The sequence below is a fragment of the Pocillopora damicornis genome, chromosome 13 (assembly GCF_964200805.1).
Source record: "Pocillopora damicornis chromosome 13, jaPocDami1.2, whole genome shotgun sequence".
NCBI lineage: Eukaryota > Metazoa > Cnidaria > Anthozoa > Scleractinia > Pocilloporidae > Pocillopora > Pocillopora damicornis.
In genome coordinates, this window is record NC_142682.1 from 1,076,867 (window position 1) to 1,098,808 (window position 21,942).

The 21,942-nt window shown below is 38.4% G+C and overlaps 4 protein-coding genes and 1 pseudogene across 5 annotated transcripts in view; 2 read left to right on the top strand and 3 right to left on the bottom strand.

Annotated features, from left to right (window-relative positions):
- Positions 1 to 2,073, bottom strand: part of LOC149034921 (mitochondrial disaggregase-like) — a 6,912-nt gene extending 4,839 nt beyond the window's left edge. For both annotated transcript variants that reach the window (XM_089192852.1, XM_089192851.1), the window contains exons 1-2: positions 1,845 to 2,073; positions 1,117 to 1,217 (exon numbers count right to left, since the gene is read on the bottom strand). In XM_089192852.1, the coding sequence (XP_089048978.1) occupies positions 1,117 to 1,217; positions 1,845 to 2,058 (315 nt within the window). In that variant the 5' untranslated portion in view covers positions 2,059 to 2,073. The remainder of the gene's footprint in view (positions 1 to 1,116; positions 1,218 to 1,844) is intronic.
- A 3,775-nt stretch (positions 2,074 to 5,848) lies between these two features.
- Positions 5,849 to 6,918, bottom strand: LOC149034922 (uncharacterized; annotated as a pseudogene).
- A 668-nt stretch (positions 6,919 to 7,586) lies between these two features.
- LOC113666411 (uncharacterized) lies at positions 7,587 to 13,067 on the top strand. The gene is made up of 5 exons (XM_089192447.1): positions 7,587 to 7,602; positions 8,291 to 8,296; positions 8,986 to 9,119; positions 9,275 to 9,660; positions 12,459 to 13,067. The coding sequence occupies exons 1-5, from the start codon at positions 7,587 to 7,589 to the stop codon at positions 12,922 to 12,924; spliced, it is 1,008 nt and encodes a 335-aa protein (XP_089048573.1). The 3' UTR covers positions 12,925 to 13,067.
- Positions 12,980 to 19,854, top strand: LOC149034923 (mitochondrial disaggregase-like). The gene is made up of 15 exons (XM_089192448.1): positions 12,980 to 13,225; positions 14,248 to 14,357; positions 14,780 to 14,937; positions 15,752 to 15,852; positions 16,048 to 16,162; positions 16,257 to 16,335; positions 16,585 to 16,639; positions 16,726 to 16,770; positions 17,364 to 17,471; positions 17,561 to 17,614; positions 17,765 to 17,912; positions 18,203 to 18,273; positions 18,466 to 18,585; positions 18,683 to 18,787; positions 19,619 to 19,854. The coding sequence occupies exons 1-15, from the start codon at positions 12,980 to 12,982 to the stop codon at positions 19,658 to 19,660; spliced, it is 1,557 nt and encodes a 518-aa protein (XP_089048574.1). The 3' UTR covers positions 19,661 to 19,854.
- Positions 19,746 to 21,942, bottom strand: LOC149034924 (uncharacterized). The gene is made up of 3 exons (XM_089192865.1): positions 21,579 to 21,942; positions 20,923 to 21,029; positions 19,746 to 20,191 (listed from the first exon to the last, which is right to left on the bottom strand). Exons 1-3 carry the CDS (start codon positions 21,611 to 21,613, stop codon positions 20,058 to 20,060), a joined length of 276 nt encoding a protein of 91 aa, XP_089048991.1. The 5' UTR covers positions 21,614 to 21,942; the 3' UTR covers positions 19,746 to 20,057.

Below are 21,942 nucleotides of genomic sequence, written 5' to 3' on the forward strand. Positions count from 1 at the left end.
CATCTTTCCAAATTCCAGCCTCTAATGTAAAATTTCTTCACACAAGCATTGATTCTTGTTAGCAGCGGGTCGATAACTTCGTCCGATTGTGCCTAAACAAACCTTGGCTAGTTACCAGTCCCACGCGCATATATACAAAGCCCTGGATCCTAATGTTTCTCAATGTTACTATCAACTGTTACGGTACGACTGTACTTATCATTCATTGTAACATCGCAAGCAAGTAAGCCATAAAGAAATCGTCAAGTCTCCTACACATTATGATGCAACAGAATTAAGCTCAGTGCAGATCAAAATTAAGAGATGGCTGGAGTCAATAAGGGGTAGCGAATGGTAAATTTATGCGAAACTTTGCGAGACGGCGAGACCAGCGTTTTTTTTTTTTTTGCGAGACCGAAACTTTTTGAGTGTTTTAATTGGGAGACCAATGTTAAGACCCCAAAACGGCTTTGCAAACAATTCGAGACTGTGAGACGTTTTGAGTCTTTTGAACCGCTCAAAAAACGAGACTGCAGGATCGATCTGTGAGATTTAACTTAAATTTTAAAAAAACAGCATCAGACAGTTATTTGTAAATTTTACGAACGCGAAACGTGTTATGACCGAGGAAAATCCCTAGGTAACCACTCCTGTTGGTTGTAATCTTTGGAGACTGATAACGAGTAATGGCGGCTCCGTTCGAAAAACAAAGTGATTCTCTTCTTTATTTGATGTTATTTATGTTCCAAAGCGCTACAAGGATAAAAGAAAACTTTCTTTGGCTGCAGAACTGTTAGAAGCATCGTAATTTAACAACTTAAACTTCAGAACGTCCTACTAAAGTAGGTAAGAGGCGCCAATTGACATACGAAGAAAGTCGATCGACTTCCTACCCTCTGGATGAAAATTTCGCCTCTTACCCCCATCCCCCTCTGGAATTTCCTGGGACTTTGACCCCCCACCCCTCTGGAATTTCCAATTCCCTCCGTGGTGGGGGTATGGATATTTTCTGGAACTACACCATCTTGCAATATTGATGATGCAATTTTAAAAAATATTGTGGTATTTTCCCTACACGATGCAAGCACGTCTCACAAAAATTTGAAGGATAGCTTCAAATAGACATTAACAATTTACCATATCAATTAATCCAATCCAGGATCTAGTCTTGCCTCCAATCCCAGCATATTCTACTGCTTGGCAGCCTAAATTATTATCCTTAGGGGTTGTATCAGCTTCTATTGGCAATAAACAAAAACAAACAAACAAACAGACAAGTAAGAGGAATAGCAAAATGTTATAAATAGTGAAAAGACCTCTTTTGATAAAACCAATAATTGCTAACTAGGAGGTGACGTGCTTAATACACAACACATTAAATTCACCTTTTAGACTTAAGATTTCGCGTGAAGAGTCACGTGCCTTTTAATGAAAATAAACCGCGAAAGTTCGGACATTGAGTCAACCACCCACTACCCGTTTACGAACTTATTTCCATTGTCGTGGAGCGTTTATATGCTCAAAATTGACTTCTTTTTTTGTTTCATGTGTTTGATTATCTATCAAGCGAGTTGATATTTCGTTACTGTTAAAGTAGATGCGAAGAATATGGTATGATTGTTCCGGCACGAAATAATCAAACTAGTTCTGCGTGCGTACAGCGATGTATCTGATCAGTTATTTTTTTAGTTCTATTAGATTTTTTTGCAGGAATTATAACATCTTGACAATAGTCATAGCATCGATTGAGAATAATCTTTGGTCTCGGTACGACCGAATAAATATAACAATAACATACTTCATAACTTAAAAATATTAGGATCAAGCTTCTAATACTTAAAACATTTAGTTGATCTCAATCATACCTGAAAACATATAAATGGTAATTCCACCACACACAATAGCGGCTGATCCCACCACAAATACCAATTTTAAGCTCTTTTTGAGAGGATGAATGAGCCTCCGCCATCTCGATAAATTTCCTGAGCTAAACCTTGAGATCGCTTTGGCGGAGGTATGGCTTCTAGAGGAAAGTAAAGAAAACAATTTCGCACGGAGAGCTTGACGTGTCGCTATCATGTTGTTGTATGACACTTGTTTGGTAATATCATGCCCCCTTATTGTGGTACCATGTCTTCTCCTTGAGATTCACTTTTCCAAAAATACCATATTATATATAGTGGCCAATCATATTCAATCTTTTTTTTTTTTTTTTTTGAGAGGGCACGGTATCGAATCTTGCAATCTGATTGGTTCCTAAAGTGGAATATGTCAGATTGTCAGTGTAATATTTCAGTGACATTGATTGTCTGACAATCTGACATATTCCACTTCCACTTTCACTTATTCCACTCTATTCCACACTATTCCACGCGGATTTCTGCTCATGCGCGCTAGTTTTGTTATGTTATTGACCACGCGGTCCGATGCAAGAGCCCGGAAAGGCGTAGGTAGAGGTTAGCATGAGCAGAAATCCGCGACGCATACAAAAAAGGGCGGAACACGGGTGCCGCTACAGGAATATTCCACTGACAATCTGACATATTCCACTTGTCTGAGGTTCTTTTACGGACAAAATATCGAACATGGATACATTAATGTTTTGTTCAATTACGTTATTGTTATGCGTTATAATACAAGTCTTAAATAAAATAAATCAATTTCATCTGGAATACATCGATTTTGGATGTCATACATCGATGTTATGCAGCATACATCGCTTTCCTGACTCATTCATGCGTGACCTTATATGACTAAAAGATGTTCAATAAAGCTAAAAGATGAGGAAGCGGAAATAGAAATGACCGGAAGTCAGATTAAGCAAGAAGCCCCGGAAATTAACCCTTTCGAAATGGCGGAAATAAAGGCAGATACAAGCGACTAAATACAGGAATGGCTCCGACCTGTGATTGGATGATAAAAATAGTAAAAGTTCATAAGTTATATCATGACGAGCCAGACGTTCTTAGCAACCGAAAAAAGAGCTTTGGATCCTGCTGAGATCGAGGAGTTTTACTCCACGATCTCAGCTTGACGTCCAGCAGCTTGCAACATTCCATTGTAACAATATCCCTGCTACTGATCATTTATGTTACGCTGAAAGTGCGAACTTTCGCGCGAGCGTGCTATAATCCTGAAACGAGAGTGTGCGTTTATAATTAAAATTTCTATTTTGGTAATTAAAAACGTGTCAGTGAATGTATGCCACGTTTGGAGTGAATGACGTATTTTGGCTCTTTGATTTTTATCAATAGGCCGGGAACAAAAGCGAAAGCGGACGAGCCGACTTTATTTGCTGACTTTCCAAGTCAGCTTTCCTTTTCTGAAACCGCTCTATTTTCTGGACCGTAAACCGCCAGACAAATACGTACGTGCCAGCAAATCGATACTAAGAAAGAGTATAATAGACCCTTTTTGTTGAACGAATCTCGGATTTCGTCATTTTTGGGTCATTTTTAACACTCACGCGAAATTCCCCCTTTTTTAAGTCTGCCTGAAATGAACAAGGGACGAACCGGACGCCACGACTTTTGCCTTCGATTAATGCACGCAACGCTCACGCTACGACTACAGACGAAACGCGTATGTCGATCAAAATGAGAACGTTGCGGAGTTTGACGGCGAAATTTAGCCGTTTAAACCGTGAAGTAGTGCGAATTCAGCATGTTAGATTTTTGATACTGTAAAATTTCGGTTATAAGCCCTTGGCTAATACTAACTACTTAATAACCGGGCGCGAGGGCTTAACTGTAAAATTCCAGACTGAGGGATGAAATTTTTGCTTTATGAACCGAGCCTCTGGGCGAGGTCCATAAATCAAAATTTCAGCCCGAAATTATGGAATTTTACAGTAAAGCCCTAGCAAACAAGGTTATTAAGTTTTTTTTTTATAATATGGCTTCAAATAGGTAAAGCGCGTGAAATAGAGTGAACTTATACATTGCCTTCATTTTCCGTCACAATTTCGTCAGGATAATAAAATTCAGAAAAGAAATGTTTTTCAGAACGCATAGTTAAAGAAGAGATACGTTTTTTGTTCAATTCCTTGCTTTTTTAACGAAGTTCCTTTCAGCGAAAGTCACTAAGTTCGCTAGGTTTTGTAAACCAAAACCGTGGCGGAAAAAATTTGCTATGCCCGTGGGCGTTTACCGGGGGATTACGGACCGCTAACTAACCAATCTGAGCGCGCGTGCTATCGCAGCCATATAATAAAACTTTGTAAAGGGTTTTGGGTAGGTTTAGCGGATTGAAAAGCGTTTAGAAACAAGCCATGGTAATGTTGATCTAAATTCGTTTTTAATTTAAAGTCATATTAAAGCAAAATTTCCAGTTACCACTGTCATCCAGCAGAGGGGGGAAGCGGGGTTATCGGGGGGCCTATAACCGGATTGTTTTGTCTGCAGGTAGATAATCTAACCAGAATTTTACAGTATACACTTCGGGTCGTTTTACACGGTACGAAATTATCGCAGTGTATTCAACAATTTCCCAGGCTGAAGTCGCAACACTTTATATTTTAAAAGCCAGCCGTCTATCATACTGCATTTTCTTTTATTTCAACCTGTACACGACTGAAATAGGACACATCCAAAGCCCGCTCTCTCCCACCCACTATATGATGCTAAAGTTCCCATTGAGGCAAGCTTTCACACGCGAAGTGAAAACACTTGGTAACGTTATCGATCAGTAGGAATGCCTGCGAGTGTGTTAATCGACGAACTACATAAGTTGAATAAGTACGCCACGGTTTTTTTTTGTTTTTTTGAATCATTGGTTCTCGCCCCCTTTTGCTTTTTGTTTTCGGCACCACGTTTCCGTATTACAATTCCATATTATTTGAAATGATCCCCCCCCCCCCACGAAAAAAAAAAAAGAAAATTGGATGATGAATAAATTTGGAACTTATTGAACAATTATTTGTTTGTTCATTCAAAGAGGGTATTCTTACGTTAAAAAAATAGCCGAATAGCCCCTATGATGGAAAGGGTATTCTGATAATAGTAATGAAAGGTAGCATCGTGAGGGAATAACATCACTTTCCAGGTTCTCCCATACCATAATCTAACAGAAATACTTAACAATTATTCCACGAGTACGCATTGGATATGAGCTGGTAGATAGCCAACCAGAGGATTGAAGTTGGCTATAACCATGTCTTACCCAACACACGCGAACCAAAATACTTATTATGCTATATATCCCAGAAGCACTCAGGCATACAACTATGCCAGGACTTCAACTTGGGTGAACCAAAGAGGATATATAACACTTGCTAGAACTTCAAAACCATGTGCGAACCAAAGTACTTATTATGTTATATATCCCAGAAGCACTCAGGCATACAATTATGCCAGGACTTCAACCTGGGTGAACCAAAGAGGATATATAACACTTGCTAGAACTTCAATATCTTGTGCGAACCAAAATACTTATTATGTTATATATCCCAGAAGCACTCAGGCATACAACTATGCCAGGACTTCAACCTGGGTGAACCAAAGAGGATATATTACACTTGCTAGAACTTCAAAACCATGTGCGAACCAAAGTACTTGTTATGTTATATATCCCAGAAGCACTCAGGCATACAATTATGCCAGGACTTCAACCTGGGTGAACCAGAGAGGATATATAACACTTGCTAGAACTTCGATACCATGTGCGAACCAAAAGTACTGCTCATGTTATATATCCCAGAAGCACTCAGGCATACAATTATACCAGGACTTCAACCTGGGTGAACCAAAGAGGATATATAACACTCACTAGAACTTCGATTTACCATGTGCGAACCAAAATACTTATTATGTTATATATCCCAGAAGCACTCAGGCATACAACTATGCCAGGACTTCAACGCAATGATTTCAATCCAGATAATGAACAAGTAGATCTGCTGAAAAAATGAAAAGTGAACCAGACTTTTCTTACTCGTGCATTGTTCTTTGGTAACATTCCTTAGTTACTTTTCATGTGCAACAATATTGTTTACTTTCCTTATCACACTCAGTCAGTCAATTGCTTCCAGGGCTTGCTTCGGGTCTTTTTTAATTTCTCAGCAGCTGTTCTGCGATATCGCTCATCACTTTAGCCACTTCAACATTCTGGTCCACCTGATCGGCGAATAAAGATGCAAGAGGCACCTGGAACTTATCGCAAACATCGCCGATCAAGGTCCACATATCGCTTGTACTGTACTGTCCGGGTTGTCCTTTGCCGGGTCCTGTGTGCCTGAGCTCAGCGTCGATTGACCGCCGTTTTTCACCTCATCTCGAAGGGCCTCTAACTGGGAAAGCGCAACTTCAAGTTCAGCCTTAAGCTTAAGATTTTCATCTTGACTCTTCTCGATATCCTCTATGGATATGGCTGACCTTGAATCGACTCCACATACTGTTTGTACAGGGTCATGAATTTTGTCCTTGTTGTTGTCACGTGTGTCAGTCGCTGTTTGGCAATCTTCATTATCTTGGCCACTATTTAGGCTGTTGATGCCATCAACCAACCAACTGTACTTTTCTTCTTCGCCCGCTTTTAGTTTTTGCCGAAGTATCGCAGAAACAACGCCGAAAGAAGAGGCTATGAATACCTCTTCTTTGTGAACTAGTCGTCGATCCAAGTGCCCGCCATTTTTAAGATTCGAGAGTTGCACTGTGTTAAATTCTTTTGGAAAGCTTGACACCAAAGGGTTACTCGACATGAATTTTCCTACAGGAATGCCGCATATTTTGGAATTCAGGAGATACCAGTCCCTCGAATCGCTCGTGGAGTGCAGCTATTTTGCTCTTCGAATATCGAAGGCATCCATGCCGCACAGCACCTGATCGAAATGAGAACAAATTTCCCGCTCTTGCGAGTAATGTCTGAAATTCAACCTCAAGAAAAGTCAAAAGAAAAATCCAGCCCCTCAAAATAAACAGGATTGACGCCATTGGAGGTTGTACACAACGGTGTTAAGGTAATCACCGAACGCTCCCCTGTTGAAACCACAAATCGAAAGCGATGATAGCTACTGAGCCGGATCATGACGTCACACCATAGCAACCAAACCCCACGAATTTTTTAACATCCGGTTTGCTCTGGCTCGTCATGTTAACTCCTTGCACGTGAGTATTTTTAACCGCGTGTACCGAAGCGGAACAATGAAATATCCATGCGAAAACACCGACGTGTCAAACAAGAAATGGCCACTTACATAAAGAAGATAAGGCAGAGTCTATCTTCTTCAGCTAGGTCGTTCAGAGATATTCCGGCGATGAAAAAGTCATCTGCTGCCAATTTCCGCAGACAAAACTAATTTAGTCTGTCTAGGCGGACGACCAGAGACTGGAGCCATTCCTGTATTTCACCGCTGACAGGAATGGCTCCAACTCGTGCGTATATTAATTTTTTGGTTCTGGCTAAATAATTTATATACAGATAAAAAGTGAAAGAGCTATTCATTAGGTTCTTCTTATGTTGAAGTCTACAGTGCTTGCAAATGAAGCCCTCTTTTATTTTTACAGGGCCATGTAGTTTCTAAGTTTTAAAATAATGCAGTAACTGCATACCATGTTTGAAAGATCACGCAAGGTTGCGTGACGCTGCCACCGATGTTTTTAATTTACAGTATGCTCTACTGGAGAAGTATGGCTTGCCCGCAATCGAGGGAATTTTTTTCGTGGAAACGGATTTTCTAGGTAATTGTTCAAATGAAGGACAAACCCATTCATCGGGTTCTTGATCTATTTTTGCACAACACCCAAAGGAAGAAAGTCGCGGATTAATTTTGCTTGATAATTTCTAACAACTCCACTAGACCTAAAAAAGGAAAAAAACAAAAAAACAAAAAATTGTCTTACCAGTTAAACCAGTGGCAATAGCCCTCGCACTGAATCATATCGAAGTACCTTGACTGTTTGCAGTGATAGCACAACCAATCTTCGAACAGTTTTTGGCTATAACAAGAAAGAGTAAAATGATTTTATAAAATATGTTCCAAAATTAATGAAGGCTGTTCATCACATGACATAGTATTGGAACGAGTATATCTCATTAGTTATCGTATCACACTACTGTTTTAGACAAGGTATTTATACCACTTAAATTTAAGAAAGAATGAGTGGACCATAAACTACATTTTCTGTACGAACCATCCTAACCTAATTTGCCAACTGCTTTCCAGGCATCATCTGTAAAAAAAACCTCTTCAATTTTTCAAATTTGAACATTTTCAGCTAAAACCGCGGCTCCCAAAAAATATTTCTCATCTTGCCTAATAAATTTTCAAAAGAAATTTTCAAATTTTCACAACTTTGCCTATTCCTGCTCGTAGGTCCAGGTAAGCCCTTATGGTCACTGGTCATAGCTGCTAACAATGGTTTATAACTATACGCGTTTAGTGTTACCTCGTAAAACTCCCCGAAGAAGTTACGAGAGTTGGACGAAACGCGTCAGAGAATAAAGAAGTTTTACAACTACTGTTCGTACAGCACTGCTCACCATTTTAGTTTTAAATTTAAAAAAATTTTTTTTTTTTAAATTACTAAAAAGTTATTGAAAAAAAATTGATAAATGTTTGAGTCGGAGCTATTCCTGTCAGCGGTGAAATACAGGAATGGCTCCAGTCTCTGGTCGTCCGCCTGAACTGACCAAATGAGTTTTGTCAGCGGAGCTTGTTAGCCGATGACTTTTTCATCGCTGGAATATCGCCGAACGACCTCGCTGAATAAGAAAGGCTGCCTTCCCTTCGCTACGTAAGTAATCATTTCTTTGTTTACAGATCGGTGTTTTCACTCGCATTGATATTTCATTGTTCCGCTTTGAGACACGCGGTTAACAATACTCACGGGCAAAGAGTTAAGATATAACTTATTAACTTTTACTATTTTTATCATCCAATTACAGGTCGGAGCCATTCTTGTATTTAGTCGCTTGTAAGGCACATTATCAGTGATGCTTGAGAAGCACTACGCAAGGTGTACGGATTTGGCTGCCCAACATCGAAGAATTTTTTACGTCTTTGGGTAGGCTACTGGAAAGAAGAGCAAAGGAACACTGCGTCCTACGACTCGGCTGAATTTTTTAGTCGTTTAAGAGAAAACGAAAGAACTCTTGTTACTTTGACGCTAGGAATAGAAGAAGCCTTCCCAAACGAAGTTGAGGTGATCTCTGATCTAAAGGAACTTGTTTTTCTTATGAGCGAGCTTTCAAGGGACTTTGACAGAATTTTCGAGGACTCGGAACGTTCTACGTTTACTGCACCATCGTCCCTAAACGATTGTCTTTCAACTGTGGCAAGGAATGGTTTAGTTGGTAGACCAAGGCTACAGATCTTACAGCAAGAGCTGCAAACTCTGACAATGACGCCGGTTTTCGTTGGGCTGATATCGGAAGAATTCTTGGAATCTCCGGAAGAACTTTGCGCCGTCGAAGACATGAATCTGGGTTGCCAGTTGGTGTGGGAGAGAATTTCAGTGATGTCTCCAACGATGACTTTGACGAATATGTGAGGGAAATTCTTGAAGTGACACCAAGCGCTGGTCAACGCCTGGTTGAAGGGGGCTTAAGGAAAAGGGGCTTCCGAATCCAGTGCCATCGTATTCAGGAATCTATTCGAAGAGTGGATCCGGTTCTTCGCACTTTAAGAGCAGCGCAGCAGATAATTCGTAGAGTGAACAGTGTGCCATACCCCAATGCGTTATGGTAAAATAAACGAATTCTTTGAAGCGCTATTTAGTTAACACTACCTTCTTTCTAACGAGTCTCTGTTCAGAGGGGTCTCCATTTTTAACAGGCCCCCCTACACCATTAGAGCCCACCACCCCTCTTTTCAAAATAGTTTGTTATTTCTCTAAGGGCAACACCCCCCTGTGGGGACTCCTGTATAAAAAGGACAGGGATGCTTGTTATACTTTTTAGGGTTTAAAAATGCAGGTTTGGTACCACTTATGGTGGTCAGTTCCAAAAGGTCCACAGCGGGAGCTTTTGTGCTATCTCTTAGATAGGGTCTTGAACAGAAACTAGACCCTGTGAGCAGGGTAACTGGGATACCTGGATGGTACTGGATCCTCGGAATCAAGTGTAGTGATACTACGGGTATCGGACTAGTATCCTGAAATAGCGCGCTCAAGTCTGGCCAAGGGCATACACCTATTTCAAAACATAGGCATGCTATGCATGCAAGAGTTACTTTTTTGTAGGGTGGGTGGATTACTTGAAACATTGTGAGTGATGTCTACATTCTTACGAAAGGAGAGAAGAATATTAATGTGGGAAAGAACGAAAATGTCAAATTACCTCACTCACAGGTATTTTGTAGTAGATTATGTGTGTTTTGCGAATAAATTATAACCAAAAATAAACTGTATTGGTGCCACGGATACCTGTTACTACAAAATGCAGACAGCAGACTGCAGACCGGATACAAAATATAGACTGCAGACTGCAGAGTGGGTACAAAATGCAGACTAAGAATCTGAAGAGTTTTTACGTCTGGTATATAATAACATGTCATCTTACAGCTTACCGAGCGTCACGCAATCACTTTTCTGCGATCCGCCTTCACGATCATTTGCACTATATTGTGGAGTATTCCTGGCCCATTTCTTGATGAAAATCGATCGCAATATTATTTCAAGCCTTCAATATAGTCTTCTTACTTTGTGCACAAGTTGGTTGGTGTGAGTCTGTACAGATTTTACCAACGTAATTAAAGTAGATGACGTGAATAACAGTAATGGTAAAGCAAGCTTAAAACGGCAGAAATCGCCAGAAAATACAACGGATACACAGGGTATGAGTAAGTTTTATTGATTTTACGAGAAAAATGTTCATATTTCGAAATATGTATCGTTGTAAATCGACCATACTTCGTTCCCTATACTATTCCTTATAACGTGCAGTTCCTCTCGTAACTTAACACCGAGTCACACAACGCGTGACGCGTTCATCTTCTTCTCGAGACGTGAGCTTGGGCTGCCTGTGACGAGACAATTGCGTAAACAATATTTAACATAATAACATTATACACAAAAAACACAGGGTTTTGGATCACGTATTTATTATGCTTTTTACAACAAGTGAACGTTTTTCAACTAAGACATTGGCATACTTTATAGCGTACAAGGCATTCAAGGCTTTCAAGCGTTCGCGACTCAATCCGTTCCAAAATTACCGCTCAATAACATCTTTCAGTGTGGATTAGCCGCGATTAAAACGACTTGTATATGCGTCTGTAAGCAATTTGCGCGTTTGCGCCATAAAGCTCCAGGAAATCGCAATCCAAATACGTTGAAATACAAAACAACTGACCAAAGAGTTTTATAAGCAAAAACCTCGTGATTCGTCATGTGACCCGACCCTGTCTGTGCATGACAACGTCAATCATCATCAAGATAACACACGTGATCAGCATGTGAACGCCTCATTGGATCACAGTTAGTTGTCATGGTGTTGAGGGATAACACGCGTGATCAGCATGTGAACACCTCTTTGGATCACAGGTAATTTAGTGTTAACAACTGAGTTGAAAACGTAAATTAGCCACCGTAAAGGGTAAAAAAGCTGACGTTTCGAGCGTTAGCCCTTCGTCAGAGCGATTAGAGGAATTGTGGGTTGTGTGTGGATGTATATGTGGGAAGAGGAGCTACGCCATTGGTGGGAATGTGGTGACGAGAAAACAGGAATAAATCAGTTGAATGAAAAGCGCTCGTTGATTCCGTGGCGAATTGTTAACACTAAATTACCTGCTATACTCTCCCACCGACGCAGCACCACAGTTTCTTTAGAAACTTACCCCTTTATTCATTGGATCACAGTTAGTTGTCATGGTGTTGAGGGCCCAATGACCTCTGGGTAATATTGCACAATTTTTCCATTTTGTGGCGGAGGAAAAAAAAAGACGACAAAAAAACAAAGGCTTATTTGACTGGGCTACCACAGGTATCCCAGTAAAAAATGACAGCTAGGGTTAACTGTGTTGTTTCAGAATTGTTTCCTCTCAGAGGTGAAAAGCATATTAAGCTATGCCCATAAAACAGGATCTTGATACTTTTAAGGGTTCTTTTCAAAATTTGCGACAAGCACTCCTTTCCTTTTTATATGGGAGTTCCCTTCACATGGGGGCAACACCAGTTTTGAATCTGTGGTACAAGGGAGGTTAGGCTGTAATTTTGATGTATGAGCATTAATGCCAATTCAACTCAGGATTTGAGATACTTTCCCCAATTCTATTTAGCCCCCTCACTAATCACCCTAACCCAGTTTCCCAGCCCCCACCTTCCCCTGATATTATGCTCAAAATTCCTACCTATTACGCCTGTTACTCATGGGTGATCACAAAATGCCTCTTGTTGTTGTTATGATTATTATTTTTGTTGTTTTCATTATAACTATTACCACTATTACTCAGATAGGCAGATTTAACTTTTTTTACATACCATATTTAACCTAACTTATATGTGATAGTGTAGTGGAACAAATGTCTTCATGGTGTCCGACAGGCGCATTGATGGCAACCACAAACTAATCCAGCCATATAAAATTGTCATTCATGGTGGTTTAGATGGTTTTTCAAGAATGATAGTATTCCTTCAGGCATCAACCAACAACAGGGCTTTAACTGTACTGCAGTATTTCCAGTCAGCTGTTAAGCACTACAATTTACCATCAAGAGTTCGCAGTGATCTTGGAATGGAAAACATAGAAGTTGCTCGCTTCATGCTGCAAGAAAGAGGTTTGAATAGAGGCAGCCACATTACTGGAAAATCTGTTCATAACCAGAGAATAGAGCATCTCTGGTATGATGTCAACTGGGTTATTGTGAGCCACTTTTTGAACATTTTCCTCTTTCTTAAGCACAGTGGAATTTTAGATCCAACAGATGAGGTGCATCTGTTTTGTATTCATCTAGTTTACATTACACTGATTACTAATGCAATTAACCCAATTTATCGGTCAGTGGAATAATCCTCCTGTAAGCACACAATGCAATTTCTCTCCCAATCAGCTCTGGATATAAGGAATGCTACATTTCAGAAATTCTGGGTATAAGGCTGTGACAGATGTGACTGCCAGCAAGGCTGTTAATTTATTCAGTCATTATGGGATTGGTGAAGAAGGGCCTGTACCTGACATGCAGAGTGACTATGCAGTCTTGGTACCTGACACAATTACTACTCTGACACATAACCAAGAATTGTCACTGCAAGAAGCTAAAGATGCAGTCTTCCAAACTGGTGATCATGATGGAATCATAGCTTACCAAGTGGTATTGTAGATTGCTTCTTTTTATTTAAACTGCTGTTCATGATTTACTGTATTAACTTCATGTACTTGGAATGAACTCTTAATACAGTTAGTATAAATTAGTTACTGCTATACATGTCAGTATGCCAAGAATAAAATTACTAATGATAATGTAAATGGGAAACAGTAACAATAATCAGTTATAATCTCAAATCTAACATCCTTACTAATACAAAGGGGTGTAAAACTTTGTATTACTGGGAAAAAAATACTTGATGTTATGGTGGCATAATGTACTAGATGCTTCATAGTATAAACACTTTAAACCTGAGGTCTAGCCTTGATTTGCAGTCACTCAAAACAATATTGAAAAACAATGTTGCATGCATAATGGCTATTGCAGAGAAGTTTATACCCTTGTAAATGAGCTCTTTTAAGCTCTTTTTGTTGGTGTTGAGTTTATCATGCTGTTAACGGAACAGTTAATATGCTGAGTAACTTGAAACTGGAACTTTGAACGTGTAACATTTCCTAAGTAACCTAAACGGATTTAAAAATTTTATTATTTTATGTGAAGGGTCCACTGGCATATTTCCCTTGGCCACTGCTTAGGAAATTAACAGAGATTTTGTATTAATTTGAGCAGTAGAAATTTCTAGCAATAAAGGAGCAAAACATTACCATAAACATATGTAAAGTCACGAATAATTGTACCAATTACAAAGATTTTTTTCCTAAAAACCTCAAGTTAGGCCCTCCCTTATTCAATCTTTTAGTGATTATGATTTGTATGTGTTTTTTACGTCATATGAAAAATTATGAATAAAAATGGTTTGTGGGCCCAAGAATAGCACAACTGTTAACTGAAAGTAAGATAAGGAAGGATCATCCTTTCATGTCTATATCTTGCCATAACCAATTTTGCCATAAGCAATACTCTCATTCAATAATTCTTCTGTTAAAGAGATATTTCGTTACATGTTGCGTTACTCGCGCTTAGTTATACATTAAGTTGTCATTCGAGACCTTTTACACTTGTAATAGGAGTCCAGTGTCAGATCGGAAAGAAAAATCTTATCGTGTAGCGACTGTAATCGTTCGGATCGTCATTCGTCGTCGTTCGTATCTGCCTTTATTTCCGCCATTTTGAAAGGGTTAGTTTCCGGGGCTTCTTGTTTAATCTGACTTCCGGTCATTTCTATTTCCGCTTCCTCATCTTTTAGTCATATAAGGTCACGCATGAATGAGTCAGGAAAGCAATGTATGCTGCACAACATCGATGTATGACATCCAAAATCGATGTAATCCGGATGAAATTGATTTATTTTATTTTAAGACTTGTATTATAAGGCATAACAATAACGTAATTGAACAAAACATTAATGTATCCATGTTCGATATTTTGTCCGTTAAAGAACCTCATACATATTCCACTTCCCTTGCCCTGACCGGGTTAGGAACCAATCAGATTGCAAGATTCGTTACCGTTGTATAGACCAATTTCAAGCGTGACGTCTGATTGACAAGTGGTATATCAAGCTCTCCGTGCGAAATTGTTTTCTTTACTTTCCTCTAGAAGCCATACCTCCGCCAAAGCGATCTCAAGGTTTAGCTCAGGAAATTTATCGAGATGGCGGAGGCTCATTCATCCTCCCAAAAAGAGCTTAAAATTGGTAGTTGTGGTGGGATCAGCCGCTATTGTGTGTGGTGGAATTACCATTTATATGTTTTCAGGTACGATTGAGATCAACTAAATGTTTTAAGTATGAGAAGCTTGATCCTAATATTTTTAAGTTATGAAGTATGTTATTGTTATATTTATTCGGTCGTACCGAGACCAAAGATTATTCTCAATCGATGCTATGACTATTGTCAAGATGTTATAATTCCTGCAAAAAAATCTAATAGATTTAATTTTCGGTTGATTCATTTTCGTTTGATGTGTTTGATTATTTACCAGGCGAGTTGATATTTCGCTACCGCTAAAGTAGATGCGAAGAATGGAGCAGGAAGTGCTTCAGCATGAAGTAATCAAACTACCGTATTTACTTGTGTATAAGTCGAATTCGTGTACAAGTCGACCCCCCATTTATACAACTAAAAAAATAACTGATCAGATACATCGCTGTACGCACGCAGAACTAGTTTGATTATTTCGTGCCGGAACAATCATACCATATTCTTCGCATCTACTTTAACAGTAACGAAATATCAACTCGCTTGAGAGATAATCAAACACATGAAACAAAAAAAGAAGTCAATTTTGAGCATATAAACGCTCCACGACAATGGAAATAAGTTCGTAAACGGGTAGTGGGTGATTGACTCAATGTCCGAACTTTCGCGGTTTATTTTCATTAAAAGGCACGTGACTCTTCACGCGAAATCTTAAGTCTAAAAGGTGAATTTAATGTGTTGTGTATTAAGCACGTCACCTCCTAGTTAGCAATTATTGGTTTTATCAAAAGAGGTCTTTTCACTATTTATAACATTTTGCTTTTCCTCTTACTTGTCTGTTTGTTTGTTTGTTTTTGTTTATCGCCAATAGAAGCTGATACAACCCTTAAGAATAATAATTTAGGCTACCAAACAGGAGAATATGCTGGGATTGGAGGCAAGACTAGATCCTGGATTGGATTAATTGATATGGTAAATTGTTAATGTCTACTTGAAGCTATCCTTCAAATTTTTGTGAGACGTGCTTGCATTGTGTAGGGCAAATACCACTAACAATACTTTTAAAATTGTATCATGAATATTGTAAGATGGTAAAATTTCAATTAAGATAAAAAACAGATATTGCAGCTGTGTTTTGTAATTGAAATGATACAACTTGTTTTTAAGTATATGAAAGAGAAAGAGAGGAGAGAGATTGAGGAAAGACGGCACTACCCTTTGGATATGAGATTGAAGGAGAATATTGTTGGACAAAAAGAAGCCATTCTCACAGTTGCTGCAAGTATGATGTTCTGTAGGACAAAATTAGTTTTGGAAGGCCACATTTTGGCAAATTTGGGAATAATATTCTACTGAATCTGTTCATTTGTTTGCAGCAATTCGTAGAAGAGAAAATGGTTGGTATGATGAGGAACATCCCCTTGTGTTTCTCTTTCTTGGATCTTCAGGAGTTGGTAAATTTGCTTTCTTGGAACAGATTCAGTTACACATTTGAGCTTACTCACATAAAACATGCACAATGTGATATTGCATTATTAATGACTGTGACTTTAATCAGATTTGCTTGTAACAGATTTCTGGAGCTCTGCATATGAAAAAGTTACATTATTAATGCAGTATGATCCTGCATTCAAGTTTCTAAGTTGTAGCGAAAGACTTCTATTCGTGTATCATTATTCTCTCTGATTGTTCCACCCTGTAGGAAAAAACAGAGCTTGCCAAACAAGTGGCTAGGTATCTTCAAAAAGGCAACAAGAAGGTAATACAGGATTTTTTTAAAAATTTAATTTTATCACTTTGTTAAATTCTGTAAAAGTCACTGCCTGTTGTCGTTCTTTCTCCCAGGGTTTTATAAGACTGGACATGTCTGAATACCAAGAGAAACATGAGGTAAGAGTTGATTCAAATGAAAAACTCAAAGAACATTTAAGACTTCCATCCATTGTTTTACTATCTTAGAAAAAAGAAAACTCCTTTGACGAAGACAACTAAGGTATAAGGGTTATATGGGCAGCTAAGGGGAGGGGCGGAGGGGGGGGAAGATGGGGGGCAGAATTCTCTTCCTTAAAAATTTCAGGATTCCCCAGAGTTGTGGTAAGACGTAGAAATCAGGCCCATTCTGTTGAAAACTTTGGCTGATACTGACACCTCTACTTTATCTTACACAGAAATTTTCAATTGAGGTTGGAAATCAAGCCAGGGTTGAATTGGTTTTGTTTGATTTTGTTTTACTTCACTCTGTGATTGGTCCCATAAGGTCACACCACCCACTAAACCAGTAAGATTCAAAACTTAAATCAAGTGCGTTTTCATCTCTCACATTCTTCTATGCCTCAAGCAGTGTGCTTGTTATTACTCTCAATTCCCATTGGCTCGTTGTGATATTTTCCTTTGTTTTTAATGGCTGTGGTGCTTGCTTTGGTCTTGATATTACACTCAAATGAAGAGCCCTTAAACTGGAATTTAAACATCGTTCTTTCAAGGTTGCAAAAATGATCGGTGCACCACCAGGTTACACTGGACATGATGAAGGTGGACAATTGACAAAGAAACTCAAGGAGTGTCCAAATGCTGTCGTGTTATTTGATGAGGTAAGAAATTAACAATCCTCAATTTTCATAGACCTTTTTTTTGGTGACTAAAATTTCTGGGCTCATCTCATTTTTTAATGTCTTTTTAGGTGGATAAGGCCCACCCAGACATTTTAACAGTCATGCTCCAGTTGTTTGATGAGGTAGCATCTATACTTAAATTTGAATGAAGATTGTTTTTTTTTTTTTCCAATTTGAGTCATAATAGGTTATAAAATTTTTAATTTTGTTGTTTTGTTGTTTTCTTTCTTTTTAAGTTTTGATGAAAAAAAAAATCTCTTTTTTTGATTCAGGGTCGTTTGACAGATGGACAGGGGAAGACGATTGTATGCAAAGATGCCATTTTCGTGATGACTTCAAACCTTGCTAGTGAAGAAATAGCAAATCATGTATTGGAGCTGAGAAGAGAAGCAAAACTAGCTGCTGAACAAAGACAAGAAGGTGAGTTTTGTTGTGGAGGCTTAAATTTTGCTAATGCTGGGCGGTGAAATGCAAGATAAATTTGGAAAGACGTGCAATGTTTCATAATACAGATTTGTACTTCATTCCAGTTACTTGTGAAATAATAGCCAGTCTGGCTGGAATACAAAAGAAGAAGGGAGGGGAATGGGGATAAAGTTAACACAAACGCACTTAAACAAGTTTATTTGGGAAGAAAAGTTTGTTCTTTTTTTCCAATGTGTATGTGTTCTTGTGTTGCATGGGCAGGAGTTCACTGTTTTTCTTTTCAGGTGGTGAAGTAAGCGAAAAGGTTACTATATCAAGAAAGTTTAAAGAAAGAGTGGTCCAGCCTATTCTAAAGGTAAACACCCCTTTGGCGATAAATTACAGCAAACCTGATAACCATTTCTTTGGCAATAAATTGCAACAAACCTGGGTCTATAAAGTTAAGAAAAATAAGTGATGTCTTGAGAATTGGTTCTTTTTTGTTAAAGCTAAAGGGTAGTTGTCATAACATGTTCCAAGAGCTTTTTGTTTCTCTTCGTATCACCAGGCTCACTTCGGACGAGACGAGTTCCTGGGTCGCATCAATGAGATAGTTTACTTCCTACCATTTTCACAGCCAGAGCTTTTAAGCTTAGTGAAGAAAGAGCTGGATTACTTGTCAGAAATGGTCTGTAATGTGCACTCCTGTAACCTTGAATGATCTCAAGCAGTTGTTAAAGAAGTAATCTAAGTCTGTGCCCAATTTCTTCTTTGTTTGATTACAGGCATTGAATCGACATGATATCCACATAAGTTGGGATAAAGAAGTCTTGGATGTACTGGCTGATGGCTACGACGTACATTACGGAGCGAGATCCATAAAATACGAAGTATGATCAATTCTGTGTTTACTACTTTACTTTGTGGTGTAATTTCACCCTCCCCTCCTCCACTAAAATACTCACACCTCTTGATTTCAATGGCTTTTTGTCAGTTTTTTTCTCTCCTCTTCACTGAAGTGTTTTAATACAATTTAATGCCAACCTAATGAGAAATTGAAAATAACACAAAACTTTTTTTATATAACCAGCACTAAAACAATGAAATGGAGGGGGAAATAATCACCATCGAAAGGAGAATGTGTCGCTGGCAAATAGTGGAAATGCTGGTAACACAATCTGAAATGGAACGAAATGCTGTAGCTGTTGGCAAGTGCAGAAAGTCTTTCTTTGTAGCATGGTAACATATTCATAGTCAAAAGAACCTCACCTAAATGTTTGTTATTTGAGTAAAATACCAAAAAAGGAGAACTGAATCAGGTATATGAATTCTTCTCATGCAAAAATTGTTGGTTGTGATGTATATATAAGATATAGTGAGCTAAAAAGATTTGCAAAAGTAAATCCGCAGCAAACTTCCTCTTTATGTTTGTTTCCAAAACACAGCACATGCATCTCAATCGCTGACTAGACACCATTTTGGATTTAGGTGAGCTTAAAGGTTGTATATCATCCATCCTAGAGTCCACTTTGTGGCACATAAAAGATCTTTTTCCTAACTTCATTTTGGAGGTTCTATCTAGGACGCTGACAGCGTAAAGAAAGGGTTTGAATTTTTTTGAATTGGGTACCACTTTGAAAAATTTAGGAGCCAAATGGCTTTCAGAAAAAAAATCAATTTCATGCCCTGCATTGATGTTGGAAACTATTTTGTTCCTGAAGATACACCGTTCTGTTGAAGAAGAGAAAGCAAGCAACAATTGACCCAGAAACGGAAATGAATTTGAAGACACTTGGTCTTGAGGATTCAAGACCAACTGTAGATATTTATACCATTTTGGTCTTTCTGTCATGGTTATGCTTGTCATTTATTGACATTGCAGTGAAATTTGTGTAAAATAAGTACAACAGGAGCTATTTTTGTATATTACCACAATTATAATATTGTTTTGATTTTGTTTGATTTTGTTTTCCTCTGTCTTGGATTGGAAATTTTTTAACCAAAGCCACAACATACATAACAGGTATGCTCGCTTTAATTTAAACCTGGTTTCCTTTTCTTGCTTTGCCTTGGACTTCAGACATTTTCCCATCTATCTGGTGAGGTACACATTTTGTGTTCATTGTTGTTGAGTGGCAAACACATCATTCTCATCTTTTTCTAATCTTGTTTTATTGGTGCTGGTTCTTTTTCTTCTTGTATAGCCACCCAGATGTAAAAACCAACAATAATATGAATAACTATCACAGTTACTCCTGCTGCACCTATTGCACCATTTGGATAACCCAGTATATCTGAAAAATACAGGAAAGTAGGAGTGATATCATTAAAGTAGCTTTCTACCTTGAGCTAATAAAACATGCAGTGTAATGGTTACAACAAGTGTAACCTATTCTATTATGCAGGTTCTACAAAACTGGATGACAGAGACTATCAGCCTGAATAAAGAGTTAAAATTTCTCTTACTATAATTTTTTAAGCTAATATAAGGGACTCTATTTTTCTGTTTATTTTTAACCCTCTACACCCTAACATCAGTATGCATATTCTCCATACTGTTCTCTATACATCCCCTAAGGTGCTGACAGGGAGGATTTGTTTAATTAATCAAGAGCTTCCTTAGTTGGTGATCATTTCCTTTATTCTCAAGACCTGCATGTGTGATTCAGATGTGATATTAGATGATCATCACTCTTAGGAGTGTAAGGGTTAAGTATCATTGAGAGGATATCAATACTGACACCTAAGGCAGAGCTTGGTGACATTTCTGCATGCTTCAACATCACATGAAAATACTTCACAATATCAATGCACCATTAGGCTGACAATATTATTGATGATCATAAAGAAAAATATCAAATAGGAAACTATTAATTAGTGGAAAAACAAATTCCTAGGACAAAAATCGCAAGAAATATGTAGGGAAAAATGTGAAATTTGGGAAAATTACTATTGAAATCTTGGGAGTGGAAGGGGAAATTAAGGAAAACGTCTGTAGATTTTGTACCAAAAATAATATGGTTACCTCCAAAGAAGATTTTCTTGAAAAGGAAAAAGTAGGAGATTGGTAACAAAATCATGGCTATTAAGGTAAACTTCAAAAGAGTTATTAGAACTGACTTCTCATGAGGCCTGTAAATCAATCAATCAATCAATCAGTCAGTAAGCCACTCAATCAATCAATTGATCCATATGTAAGTTAGTCTGTTGGCCAGTTCTTGCTTGGTCCATTGATGTCCAATCATCAATCAATTAGTCAGTCACCCAATCAGCAAGTCAGTAAGTCAATCAATCACTGAATCAGTCAATCATTCAATTAATCAATCAGTCATTCATTCATAGCACCATGCAATCAGTCAGACACCTAGGAAATCAAAGAATCAATCAATCAACTGATCAGAAAATAAGTCATTCAAACAGTCACGAATTACGTCAGTCAGTCAATCAGCCTTACAGTTATTAATGGCAAGTCTTAATGCAAAGCCTTTCGTCGATAAAAACTCTAAAAAAGCCCTGTTCCCCCTTCCAAAAATTATGACTCATGAATCTCATTTCTAAGGCAAAGGAAAAATCACATTGTGTACAGGTGCAGTCAACTCATACGTATTTATCTGATACAACGACAAAGCCCCGTTCCACCACTCTCTAGCACTTTGACAAATGAAGACCGATGAAACTCACCCATAGGGTTGCTCTTGACTATCAGATGCATTCATTACCGGGGCCAGGCTATAAACCGGTTATAAAATGCTGTCTGTTCCTTTCGTTTTTTCAATGTCTCGTTTCACTGTACTATTCCTTGAGTCTCCGAACAGAAGCTGGCAAGCGTTTCTCAGCATTTTGGTGTTCGGCGGTTTCCACGTGGCCTTCGTCACACTCTGATTCTCCGCTACTTTTGCTTGCTTTTTCTCGATCTAGAACGATTTTGTCGCTGCGCTTTCCTTCTTCGTGTATTGAATATTAACAAATCTCTTTTTGTTTCGTTTAACACGACGAAATTTACCAAAACGAGGTTGTGTATGTATCCTTAAAGTGTGTCCTATAT

Bases quoted from the DNA above. Each gene is read 5' to 3' on its own strand.
- LOC113666411 (XM_089192447.1), top strand. The intron at 9,120-9,274 runs GTGATCTCTGAT...TTTAGTTGGTAG, and splicing joins CCTTCCCAAACGAAGTTGAG to ACCAAGGCTACAGATCTTAC. The intron at 9,661-12,458 runs GTAAAATAAACG...GGTGTCCGACAG, and splicing joins CCATACCCCAATGCGTTATG to GCGCATTGATGGCAACCACA.
- LOC149034923 (XM_089192448.1), top strand. From the start codon at position 12,980: ATGCTACATTTCAGAAATTCTGGGTATAAGGCTGTGACAGATGTGACT. The intron at 17,615-17,764 runs GTAGCATCTATA...TTTTTGATTCAG, and splicing joins TGCTCCAGTTGTTTGATGAG to GGTCGTTTGACAGATGGACA. The intron at 18,788-19,618 runs GTATGATCAATT...TTGTTCCTGAAG, and splicing joins CGAGATCCATAAAATACGAA to ATACACCGTTCTGTTGAAGA.
- LOC149034924 (XM_089192865.1), bottom strand. From the start codon at position 21,613: ATGAATGCATCTGATAGTCAAGAGCAACCCTATGG. The intron at 21,030-21,578 runs GTGAGTTTCATC...ATTGATTTACAG, and splicing joins AGTCAAGAGCAACCCTATGG to GCCTCATGAGAAGTCAGTTC. The intron at 20,192-20,922 runs GTAACCATATTA...TGTATTTTTCAG, and splicing joins CAAGAAAATCTTCTTTGGAG to ATATACTGGGTTATCCAAAT.